This window comes from Lottia gigantea (genome assembly GCF_000327385.1).
Source record: "Lottia gigantea unplaced genomic scaffold LOTGIsca_251, whole genome shotgun sequence".
NCBI classification, from domain to species: Eukaryota; Metazoa; Mollusca; class Gastropoda; family Lottiidae; genus Lottia; species Lottia gigantea.
The window spans coordinates 149,385-163,069 of NW_008708760.1; the positions used below are offsets into that span (position 1 = coordinate 149,385).

Here is a 13,685-nt window from a genome sequence, read left to right on the forward strand (position 1 = left end):
GTTATTGTAATAATTTCAGTATAAAAGATGTTATTGTAATAATTATAAAAGATGTTATTGTAATAATTTCAGTATAAAAGATGTTATTGTAATAATTTCAGTATAAAAGATGTTATTGTAATAATTATAAAAGATGTTATTGTAATAATTTCAGTATAAAAGATGTTATTGTAATAATTTCAGTATAAAAGATGTTATTGTAATAATTTCAGTGTAAAAGATGTTATTATAATAATTTCAGTATAAAAGATGTTATTGTAATAATTTCAGTATAAAAGATGTTATTGTAATAATTTCAGTATAAAAGATGTTATTGTAATAATTTCAGTATAAAAGATGTTATTGTAATAATTATAAAAGATGTTATTGTAATAATTTCATTATAAAAGATGTTATTGTAATAATTTCAGTATAAAAGATGTTATTGTAATAATTATAAAAGATGTTATTGTAATAATTTCAGTATAAAAGATGTTATTGTAATAATTTCAGTATAAAAGATGTTATTGTAATAATTATAAAAGATGTTATTGTAATAATTTCAGTATAAAAGATGTTATTGTAATAATTTCAGTATAAAAGATGTTATTGTAATAATTATAAAAGATGTTATTGTAATAATTTCAGTATAAAAGATGTTATTGTAATAATTTCAGTATAAAAGATGTTATTGTAATAATTTCAGTGTAAAAGATGTTATTGTAATAATTTCAGTATAAAAGATGTTATTGTAATAATTTCAGTGTAAAAGATGTTATTGTAATAATTTCAGTGTAAAAGATGTTATTGTAATAATTTCAGTGTAAAAGATGTTATTGTAATAATTTCAGTGTAAAAGATGTTATTGTAATAATTTCAGTGTAAAAGATGTTATTGTAATAATTTCAGTGTAAAAGATGTTATTGTAATAATTTCAGTGTAAAAGATGTTATTGTAATAATTTCAGTGTAAAAGATGTTATTATAATAATTTCAGTATAAAAGATGTTATTGTAATAATTTCAGTATAAAAGATGTTATTGTAATAATTTCAGTGTAAAAGATGTTATTGTAATAATTTCAGTATAAAGGATGTTATTGTAATAATTTCAGTATAAAAGATGTTATTGTAATAATTTCAGTGTAAAAGATGTTATTGTAATAATTTCAGTGGTGCCTTGAAGTTTCAAGATATATTAGACAATGGTAGTAGTAAAGATAGACGGACTATTTTAGATCTTCAAGATAAACTACAGTTTGATGATCCAATCAATATTCAGTTTACATCAGTAAGTTTGCCCCCTTCCTCATCCTTTCTCAATCAGAGAGCACAATCAACTACTCACTGTCCAGTCCTGTGCTTATAACAATAGATCTTCAGGATAAGTTACAGTTGGAGGAATCAGTCAACATCCAGTTTCCCATCCTCCACATTCTCACCAAAGATCACTAAGATGAAATCTTTTTTGTTGGCATGAAATTGTCAAAATTGTAAATTTCAGGGTACAACCGGCTCGCCAAAAGGAGTGACACTGTCCCATCATAATATAGTAAATAATTGTTACACTGTAGGGGTGAGATTAGACTATCATCGGCGGGTAAGTTTCATCGTTACAACAACTTTAACTTCCATCAGAAGTCGAGCCAGTTTTAGAAGAAGAACTCATTAAGTTAATCACTATTTGAACGTTTGTTCTAACAACGTTGTTTTTATCAATCATAGAATGGTATACCATATACCATGTTCCAAAAGAAACACGGAAGCCATGTATTTCTCATCCAGGGATGCCGAGTTGACAGAATTAACAGCAGAGTATCATCGGGTGTTTTAGAAGAGTTAGCAGTACTATTATAGTGGAGCTCAAATCGAATAAATTCTTTATAGACATCTGACCTTGGTTTCATCATAGAACCTGTTTAGTTTATAGTATATTATATTTTGTAAATTATATGTAGGAAACACGTGTCTGTGTGCCAGTACCACTGTATCATTGTTTTGGGATGGTAATTGGAAGTTTACAGCTAGCTCTACACGGTTCTTGTGTTGTTTTCCCAGCTATAGGATTCAAACCGGAACTTACGCTAAAAACAGTCCAGGACGAGAAGTAAGTTTGCTCTAGTTCAGCAGTTTTCAACCTGGGGAGCAATTAATTACTTCCAAGGGGATAATGTTTACATTTTTAGGGAGTAATCCGGCGCTTTGCAGTCTTGCTTAAATATTTTGGACAATTATGATTTAAGTCGTTCTATTCAGTCAGGCTATAGTCTCCAACATGAAAAAGATTGCAAGGAAAACCTTGCAAATAATAATGATTAATGTGCACCTATACCAATTTACAATCTACTATTGATGATTTAAGTCATACTATTACAACCACACTCTCTTTAATATTTAGTAATCTCGTTAAGTGAATTTGACTTAGAACAGGTTTCTGGCAGTTATTTCGAAAACAACCATATTTTCTTTTATGTTTTTATTTTCAATTGATAATTCCACATTTCTGACATAGACTTAATTTGTAAAATGAATTGAAATGAATGGAGTTTTACGTCCCAGACTTAACCGATGGATATTTTTTTACGATGTGGAAAGATTGAGATGGTTTATTGGATGAACAAGTTATATCTGATATTGCAGGTGTACATCTCTTTATGGAGTTCCTACTATGTTTATTGATATGTTGAATCATCCCAACTTCTCTCAATATGATCTCTCATCACTCTACACTGGAGTCATGGCTGGTTCACCCTGTCCTGTAGAGGTCATGAAGGAGGTCAACTCTAAGATGCACATGCCAGAAGTCATAGTAAGTTGTTCAGTTAAAATTTCAAATTGCGGGTTCTGTTACACAGTCGGTTATAGGGCCAGCCTTGAAACCCCACTGGGAGCCACTGTGGCTCAGTGAGTAAGACACTTGGTCGCTAGCCTAAAGGTCCAGGGTTCAATCTCAGCATGCGTCAAGGTAATACCTTTCAACCCTTGATGCAGCTCGGAAAGCTGACATCAAAATCTTCTATTAGTTCAATTAATAAACCGAGATCCTATGTGCTACAGGCTGTGCTGGTTGAAGATCTCTTTGCACACTGCATGGCATTTGCCCAATTAGAAGAAGAAGAGTAGGACGTAAAATTTCGTTAATTATATTTCAATTTTGAAACGCCACCTAGATTGGACATCAATTTTTCACTTCAGTTTTCAACTGAATTTTTCTTCTAATGCCCAGGTATGTTATGGTTTAACAGAAACCAGTCCAGTTACGTTCAGTAGTTTTAGAAACAGTCCAGTAGCTAAACGAGTATCAACAGTAGGACTTCCTGGTAGCCATGTAGAGGTTTGTATAAACACTTCACGATCACCTCATTTACACAAATAGAGACAACATTGTTTTTGACATGTTTGACGATGATTGTCGAAGTTTGCAAAAGATTTGATTTCAAGCGTATTCAACCGACTAGAACGATAGCTGTTAATTACTCTTGATTGTAAGTCATATCCTCTGTATACTGCTTTTAAACGTTTTAAAATACTGTACTTTATTTCAAAAACTTTAAGTTGCAAGAACCACGTCTGACTGAATATTGGAATGGTCCAATTTGATGCCAACGATACACATAAAAAATGTATGAAACCTCTTTACAATCCCTTTAAGCTGGTTGCTCTTTATATCATCATGCAGGGCAGCTCTGTCTTCTTAATATTGTACTGTTTGTAATACAACATATCTAACCCTAGCTATATTATCTTCCTAAATCTGTAGGCTAAGGTAGTAGATACTGACGGTAATATAGTACCGGTAGGACAGCCAGGAGAGTTATGTTCTCGAGGTTATACCACTATGTTAGGCTACTGGAATGATCATGATAAAACCGACGAGGTTATTTCAAAATCAAACTGGTTCCATACAGGGTAAGACGTGTTGTTTTTTTATTACCAGTATTTTTTTATTATCATGTGTTACCTTCCATGTGCTAATAATTTTTGAACACTTGAGGTGTGTAATGGTTTTACGACACTCGTTAATGTTCATTAAAATCAGGACTTTGCCTTACTCTACATAGCATGAAATATCAAATTTTCATGGATAACATCGTGGTAGGACTTTGCCTGTATTCCTCGGCAAACTTATCTCTAAGACATTATCTTTCTTTTCAGCTTGAACTAAATTCAGACCACAATTAAAGAACAAGGTGTCTTTTATTTCATCACCAACAAATCGTTATAAACAATACAAAATTACACATCTATTATCGCAATTTGCCAGAATCCAGTGCTTAGATCTAGTGTTGGAACATTAACATTATCATTTTTCACTTGTACATGTTTATTTATGAAGCAAGAATCTTGGTGATACGTTCTGATTAACCATTAATAATCTATACAAAACCTTATGATATTATCTGACTTTGGAACAAGTAGAACAGGGCATCTATAAGCAAGATTGTCATCATGTTATGGTGCAAGGAGAATACGAGTCTACAAAAACCACTCGTATTTTTCAAAACTCTTTTCAGGCCTTATTGGAAGGGCTGCGAATCTCAACCCTGACAGTTGTCAACCTCACCCCCAACTCCCGCTCCTCCTTTGTCACTCTGCCCCCTTTGTATACCCACTTCTAAGAGACTTTCGCCATCACCTAATCTGGAATTTTTCGTTGTAGAGATATAGCAGAGATTGATGAAGATGGATATTGTAAAATTGTAGGAAGAATTAAAGATATGATAATTCGAGGAGGAGAGAATGTTTACCCTACAGAAATAGAACAGATACTTTATCAACATCCCGCTGTTAAAGATGTCCAGGTAGATTTGACATCACATGCAATAGTCAGACGCTTGGGCCATAACCATGTACGGTTCTTAGATGAAAAAACACATGGACGTAGTTCACAACCATTTTGAATCAGACCATGTTATTAGATATTAAAATATGTACTGTATCTATTACTATTGGTTGTTGGTATACCTGATAACAGACTGTGATATTAGATATTAAAATATGTACTGTATCTATTACTATAGGTTGTTGGTATACCTGATAACAGACTGTGATATTAGATATTAAAATATGTACTGTATTTATTACTATTGGTTGTTGGTATACCTGATAACAGACTGTGATATTTAATATTAAAATATGTACTGTATCTATTACTATTGGTTGTTGGTATACCTGATAACAGACTGTGATATTAGATATTAAAATATGTACTGTATCTATTACTATAGGTTGTTGGTATACCTGATAACAGACCATGATATTATATATTAAAATATGTACTGTATCTATTACTATAGGTTGTTGGTATACCTGATAACAGACTGTGATATTAAATATTAAAATATGTACTGTATCTATTACTATAGGTTGTTGGTAAACCTGATAACAGACTGTGATATTAGATATTAAAATATGTACTGTATCTATTACTATAGGTTGTTGGTATACCTGATAACAGACCATGATATTGAATATTAAAATATGTACTGTATCTATTACTATAGGTTGTTGGTATACCTGATAACAGACTGTGATATTAAATATTAAAATATGTACTGTATCTATTACTATAGGTTGTTGGTATACCTGATAACAGACCATGATATTAGATATTAAAATATGTACTGTATCTATTACTATAGGTTGTTGGTATACCTGATAACAGACCATGATATTAGATATTAAAATATGTACTGTATCTATTACTATAGGTTGTTGGTATACCTGATAACAGACCATGATATTATATATTCAAATATGTACTGTATCTATTACTATAGGTTGTTGGTATACCTGATAACAGACTAGGATATTAAATATTAAAATATGTACTGTATCTATTACTATAGGTTGTTGGTATACCAGATAACAGACTGTGATATTAGATATCAAAATATGTACTGTATCTATTACTATAGGTTGTTGGTATACCTGATAACAGACCATGATATTAAATATTAAAATATGTACTGTATCTATTACTATTGGTTGTTGGTATACCTGATAACAGACTGTGATATTGAATATTAAAATATGTACTGTATCTATTACTATTGGTTGTTGGTATACCTGATAACAGACTGTGATATTAAATATTAAAATATGTACTGTATCTATTACTATAGGTTGTTGGTATACCTGATAACAGACTGTGATATTGAATATTAAAATATGTACTGTATCTATTACTATAGGTTGTTGGTATACCTGATAACAGACTGTGATATTATATATTAAAATATGTACTGTATCTATTACTATAGGTTGTTGGTATACCTGATAACAGACTGTGATATTAAATATTAAAATATGTACTGTATCTATTACTATAGGTTGTTGGTATACCTGATAACAGACCATGATATTATATATTAAAATATGTACTGTATCTATTACTATTGGTTGTTGGTATACCTGATAACAGACTAGGATATTAGATATTATAATATGTACTGTATCTATTACTATAGGTTGTTGGTATACCTGATAACAGACTGTGATATTAAATATTAAAATATGTACTGTATCTATTACTATAGGTTGTTGGTATACCTGATAACAGACTGTGATATTGAATATTAAAATATGTACTGTATCTATTACTATAGGTTGTTGGTATACCTGATAACAGACTGTGATATTAAATATTAAAATATGTACTGTATCTATTACTATTGGTTGTTGGTATACCTGATAACAGACCATGATATTAAATATTAAAATATGTACTGTATCTATTACTATAGGTTGTTGGTATACCTGATAACAGACTGTGATATTAAATATTAAAATATGTACTGTATCTATTACTATTGGTTGTTGGTATACCTGATAACAGACTGTGATATTAGATATTAAAATATGTACTGTATCTATTACTATTGGTTGTTGGTATACCTGATAACAGACTGTGATATTGAATATTAAAATATGTACTGCATCTATTACTATAGGTTGTTGGTATACCTGATAACAGACTGTGATATTAAATATTAAAATATGTACTGTATCTATTACTATTGGTTGTTGGTATACCAGATAACAGACTGTGATATTTAATATTAAAATATGTACTGTATCTATTACTATAGGTTGTTGGTATACCTGATAACAGACCATGATATTAGATATTAAAATATGTACTGTATCTATTACTATAGGTTGTTGGTATACCTGATAACAGACCATGATATTAGATATTAAAATATGTACTGTATCTATTACTATAGGTTGTTGGTATACCTGATAACAGACCATGATATTAAATATTAAAATATGTACTGTATCTATTACTATTGGTTGTTGGTATACCTGATAACAGACCATGATATTAGATATTAAAATATGTACTGTATCTATTACTATAGGTTGTTGGTATACCAGATAACAGACCATGATATTAGATATTAAAATATGTACTGTATCTATTACTATAGGTTGTTGGTATACCTGATAACAGACCATGATATTAGATATTAAAATATGTACTGTATCTATTACTATAGGTTGTTGGTATACCTGATAACAGACTAGGATATTAAATATTAAAATATGTACTGTATCTATTACTATAGGTTGTTGGTATACCTGATAACAGACTAGGAGAAGAAATCTGTGCCTGTATAGAATTAAAATCTAACGTTAAAACTTCTCCAGAAGATATCAAACAATACTGTAGTGACAAGGTTCGTCAACTTTATTATTATTGATATATTATTTATCATAAACCTCGTTTCACTGTGCGACTGAATTTGTCAACTTTGTACAAGGTTAATTGTGTTCCAGTTAGACGTCTGTGGTTTTTGCAATTCCCCTCAAACTAAGCGTTTTAATACGGTACTATCGCAAAGGTTCTATTATTTCTATAATTACAGGAACCACAGACATCTGAAGTAAAATTGTATTGTGGCAAAATGTGCTCGATACACATAAAAAGCGAGACAATCTTTCTATAATCTCTTTTATTATGATCTAATAAGTTTTATTTGGATTGTATTTTCAGCTAGCTAGATATAAAGTCCCACGCTATGTTGAGTTTGTTAAAAGTTTTCCTCTAACTGTGACAGGAAAAGTGATGAAATATCAACTACGAGATGATATGATTAAAAAATTAAAACTGGATAGTATTCATCATCATTCATAGGATAGTTTCTATATACCAGTTATATTCTAGTTAACACCATGTTTACATTATCATAATAAACAACGTTAATAGAAGAACTAAATATACAATATTAGCTATGTGAACTCTCTGAAAGGGATACTGAGTTGACAAACCTAAATACCAAATAAACATTTTAAGCTATGTGGACTCTCTGAAATGAACGACGATTGGATAAACCCAGTTGAAGAGTGGCCCCAGGTGTTCGGATGGCCTTGTTCTGCCTAGCTAGTAACACCCACCACAGTGTTTATTATACTAAAGTCTTTTGAGTTTGGTTCAAGAATATTAAACTAATTCAAAAACAAAAAACTCACTATCATGATTTACAGAATATTTAATCTTCATATTCCATGTATATACATCATAATGAAACTAACTAGCAGATTGTATTGTTCCTACATTGTCCTATCTACACAATGTCAAGCTATTACGAACTTCATCTTATACCTTGACTGCATTTGCCACAAGTCAATTATAGCCCCCGATATTATGGCTTAGTGTTTACAGATTTTCAATCCAACAATCCAATCAAAATTTACAAAGCTCAATGATACATTAAGGTGGTCATTACAGTCCAGGTATAAAAACGAAGTTCACAAAAACTTAACATTATAAAGATAACATTGTATTATGTCGTCAACACTAACTTTTAACACTATCTCCAGGCTCCACTGTCTCATAGAATAAACGAAATGAGGAATTAAAAGTTAATCAACGAAATTTTAACTCTTCGATTTCAAAACTCCACGAAGCACAGAACAATTGGTTAAATTGATCTCCAGCACGTTATTAGATATCCTTAATCAGAAGATTAATCCAGTCTACCACCAAATATAGTCTACAGAATACAGGTACCAATAATAGATAGTCCGATATCCGTCTTATAGTCCGAGAATCTGTACACTAACTCATCATCTCTGAGAATGTCCCATATCGAGACAACATTGTTTTGATTTTTACCCACTCTTCTGTCACTGGAATTAGAAAAAATGAATGATTGAAGTAAAAGAAATAAATAACCAGATCGGTTCTGTAAATATTTGTAAAGTAGACAAGAATAAGTGAAGTAAATCATAGAAAACTATAAGAATGTATTAAAATTAGACTGGTATTTAATTTCTTTGAAAAAAAAATTTCTGTCGATGGTTTGATATAACGAGGAGGAAATTGTCCGGATGAAAAGATAATTTATGATTTTCTTGGGTTTTGAAGGATATACAATATAACAGGTGTCAAGTCTGTTGTAATATATCAACTTCTTTCTTTCGCAATCGCAAACATTTCTTATATAAATTCTATTTCGCAATAACGAAACGTGAAGAAGTAAAATATATAGAAATATTTGACAGGATTAAGTCCACGTGCTGGAGGGGCTCAACTGGCACCACTCCCATATGTATTTTTCTGAAACATCGAAATATACTCTTTCAGAATATCCATGTTAACATTAGATAAACTGGGACTCACTAAAACAATTTTCAGGTTGAAGCTAGGTACTCAAGTATAAAATTGACAGAGCCAATTTTGCGACTGATGAACGAAAAATATGCAAAAGAAATTTCAAACTTAACCGATTTGATAATAAAAATGAACCTAGTTTCTATGAGTAAAACGGGATCATTTGACATGAGATTCGAGAATTCAAGGAAAGACAATCCGTACTCACCAGGATAGGGACAACAATAACCTATAGATCGTCTTCTTCTGGGATCAATTGGAATACAATTGTGGGTCATTGGACAACCATCATAACAAGGGGATAAAAACTTTCCGAACCCATAGACCTGGGACACAGTTTTACACTTCAGTCTCCTTAACACAGTTTTCCTCGCCATGGTGTCAACAATAGAAAATATAGGATTGTTTGTGAAAGGTGGCCAGCCGACATTGTTCCCACCGTTATTTCCCCATCCACCATTACCTCCACCACCATTGTTACCAGACCCACCGTTAATTCCGCCGTTGCCCCATCCTCCATTGTTTCCCCCGCCTCCATTGTTCCCTCCACCCCCGTTACTTCCACCGTTGCCTCCTCCACCATTTATTACCCCGCCTCCATTGTTTCCCCCACCCCCGTTACTTCCGCCATTGTTGCCCCCACTCCCATGGTTGCCTCCCCCATTACCCCCGCCCCCCGTTGTTGGATCAGCGATAATAATGTTGCCTTTGGTTATCACAGGAACATTGGATGTAGCGATTGTAAGTGTTGGAAGTTGGTTTTGATTCGTCGGTTCTTTGGGCAAAAATCTTGCCATCGCCCCGGGATCTATGGGAGCGAGGGGTGCTTGTGAAGCTGCAGGGGTGTTACCTCCTTGGACATTCTTTAAGAAATCTATCAAGGAGTTCTGTGTCAAAACTGGGGACAAACCTGAAAAGAAGATATACAAAAAGTAATTTGCTGACTGAATAAAAATGCATGTAGTTGAGCGAGTAGAAAAGTAGCGAACTAGGAATTTTCTGCATGATGTAAGGGAGTGGTCAGCGGGTGGCTTAAAGTGGCTAGGACTAAAAATGATTCATGTTTTCATGTGTTTGTCTATGATAAGCCTCTGTTGTTTTGTCTCCCTGAGTTCACTATTTTAAAGGAATCATGTACCCTTGGGGTTTGACCGAGGAGAAATTGCCCTTGGAAGGTCGTATGCAACCTCTGGCACACAAAAAACCTTCATGACTCGGAAGAAACTTATCATATTTGTCAACAATCACACTGAATAACATTCATACACGGTGAAATCTTGAACGATCTGACTTTAATTTCTAGTTATATCTATCTCACTGTTACAGTTATACTTTAAATATATTCAGAAATAAATAAATGCTACGTTTAAAACTATTTATTAATCCAGTCGAACAATGAATGTTGTAATCGACGACAAGAAACGGTAACAATATGTTGTTTACACGGCTTGTTGTTATTTTGTCATTTAGTATTTGGTATTAATATTTAAATAGTTGTCTTATTGAACAATCCAGGCCTTTTCATTGATGGTTATTGAACGTTCCAGGCCTTTTCATTGATGGTTATTGGAAGTTCCAGGCCTTTTCATTGATGGTTATTGAACGTTTCAGACCTTTTCATTGATGGTTATTGGAAGTTCCAGGCCTTTTCATTGATGGTTATTGGAAGTTCCAGGCCTTTTCATTGATGGTTTTTGAACGTTTCAGGCCTTTTCATTGATGGTTATTGAACGTTCCAGGCCTTTTCATTGATGATTATTGAACGTTCCAGGCCTTTTCATTGATGGTTATTGGACGTTCCAGGCCTTTTCATTGATGGTTATTGGACGTTCCAAGCCTTTTCATTGATGGTTATTGAACGTTTCAGACCTTTTCATTGATGGTTATTGAACGTTCCAGACCTTTTCATTGATGGTGTCTCATTTATTTTATAAGGACAAACTCATGTCTACCGTCATGTATCTCCTTAATATTGAAAGTCTGTATTAAAAAGTTTTCTGGTCGACATCACGACATACGTCACTGTATACACATACGTAAGATATTGGCATTCTTTTGAAATACATATATACGTGAATACATACATACGCGAATACATATTCTAGTATAAGTTATTTCCCATGAAAAGTAGAAAGATTGACCATCTAACAAAAAGAATTTGATCGATATTTATTATTTTCAACGTTCTATCTACGTTCCTTATGGAGAGAATTTTTCAGTACATATAAAACTAAAAAATATTTATTAAGCCATAATTCATCGCAAAAAAATCAACATGAGTTTCATCCTCGTCATCCTCGGAACTATTCAATATTGAAGGTGGACGAGGAAATAAGAGCACTCACTTAATTAACCTTTAAAATCAAAATCAGACTTTTGTATATGTCTACCACACGTATTTAAAAACTGACGAAAATAATGATAGACGTAATAAATGACTTTAAACGCAAGTTTTCGTTTGATTTTCCATATCTGGACTATGTTTCTGTATTACCATATTTAAAATGAATCCGAAAGTACAGACAATACTTACAAAAAGACGAAAGTAATCCAAAAATAAGGGTAAAACTTGAGGTGAACGCCATGCTATATATATATATATATATATATATATATATATACGATTCTTCACCTAATCTATAAAATTGTAACTAAGATTGTGAAATGAATCTTTGTTAGCTATAAAAGTTGACATATATCACTCCCCTTGTCACCTAACATCACCGTTTATAGCTTACCTTACTGGAGGAAATATCTCGGTCATCATATCACGCCATTGTAGCCTAGATTTTAGGTTAAGATTTTCAACGTTATGGTACGAGGTAACCAAAGAACGGATTTCATCTGGGTCCTCTCTACACCTCAATCTGTCCTCACAGAATATCTCGGTAACGACACGACTCCGTTGTATCTAAAAGTGTCGAACGTTTGATTGTTTTTGCGTCAGGGTTAGTCGCTTTTACATCTCGAGTTAAAGAAGGCAATATCTCGATGTGCACAAAACGCCATCTACGCCAGAATTTGAAGTAATAAATTTAGGCGTGGTCAGGCTTGTTGGTGGTGAGGGAAAAATCTCCATTGTTGTTCAGTTTTTAGGCTACTGTCCGTAGCAGAAGACATCCGTCGATGCTTTTTGTGTGGCTTTTTAAGGTGTCTGAAGAAAGGTTTGGATGAGGTAGTGTGGTCCTACAACAATCTAACAAGAGGGTTGACAAGAAATATCTTCACATTGGTGAAATATTAATATATATTTTTATTTTAAGATGTGTTTATACATTAAAACATGTTATTATGACGATATATCTATAGGGCGAGGTTTCTGTACGTCATTCTAACTAATTCCTCTCTGACATGTTCAGGATTATCAATTATTTTTTCTGTTTTTGGGGTATTTTTCGGATTGTCATTTCAATTCAACTTTATAGATATATTAAAGAATACAGTTGTCAGCTTTTAGAACCCAAATTAATAAAACTATCCATATTACTTGTCAGAGTCAAACACCGACATGTGGTTCGTCTATGATTTAGTAAAAAGCTGGCCAGTAAAGGAAACCATGATAATCATTGAAAGACATTTTTTTACAAGAGCCAATATTATCTCCCTTCCTCCTATAATTCCTTACTATTACCTCTCTTCCTCCTATAATTCCTTACTATTATCTCTCTTCCTCATATAATTCCTTACTATTATCTCTCTTCCTCCTATAATTCCTTACTATTACCTCTCTTCCTCCTATAATTCCTTACTATTACCTCCCTTCCTTCTATAATTCCTTACTATTATCTCTCTTCCTTCTATAATTCCTTACTATTATCTCCCTTCCTCCTATAATTCCTTACTATTATCTCTCTTCCTCCTATAATTCCTTACTATTATCTCTCTTCCTCCTATAATTCCTTACTATTATCTCTCTTCCTCCTATAATTCCTTACTATTATCTCCCTTCCTCCTATAATTCCTTACTATTATCTCCCCTCCTCCTATAATTCCTTACTATTACCTCTCTTCCTCCTATAATTCCTTACTATTATCTCTCTTCCTCCTATAATTCCTTACTATTACCTCTCTCCTTCATAATCCTACA

General features: G+C 32.5%; 2 protein-coding genes across 2 annotated transcripts in view; one reads left to right on the forward strand and one right to left on the reverse strand.

The window, feature by feature from the left end:
• Window positions 1–8,441, forward strand: part of LOTGIDRAFT_239446 (hypothetical protein) — a gene marked incomplete at its 5' end in the record, with an annotated part of 17,866 nt that extends 9,425 nt beyond the window's left edge. The window contains 9 exons of the mRNA XM_009055822.1: window positions 1,150–1,267; window positions 1,481–1,576; window positions 1,935–2,083; window positions 2,617–2,752; window positions 3,203–3,310; window positions 3,737–3,885; window positions 4,637–4,778; window positions 7,551–7,661; window positions 7,979–8,441. Of these exons, the coding sequence (XP_009054070.1) occupies window positions 1,150–1,267; window positions 1,481–1,576; window positions 1,935–2,083; window positions 2,617–2,752; window positions 3,203–3,310; window positions 3,737–3,885; window positions 4,637–4,778; window positions 7,551–7,661; window positions 7,979–8,119 (1,150 nt within the window). The 3' untranslated portion in view covers window positions 8,120–8,441. The remainder of the gene's footprint in view (window positions 1–1,149; window positions 1,268–1,480; window positions 1,577–1,934; window positions 2,084–2,616; window positions 2,753–3,202; window positions 3,311–3,736; window positions 3,886–4,636; window positions 4,779–7,550; window positions 7,662–7,978) is intronic.
• Window positions 8,442–8,460: 19 nt separating this feature from the next.
• Window positions 8,461–10,455, reverse strand: LOTGIDRAFT_239447 (hypothetical protein). The gene is made up of 3 exons (XM_009055823.1): window positions 10,254–10,455; window positions 9,807–10,169; window positions 8,461–9,114 (listed from the first exon to the last, which is right to left on the reverse strand). Exons 1-3 carry the CDS (start codon window positions 10,393–10,395, stop codon window positions 9,044–9,046), a joined length of 576 nt encoding a protein of 191 aa, XP_009054071.1. The 5' UTR covers window positions 10,396–10,455; the 3' UTR covers window positions 8,461–9,043.
• Window positions 10,456–13,685: the final 3,230 nt, after the last annotated feature.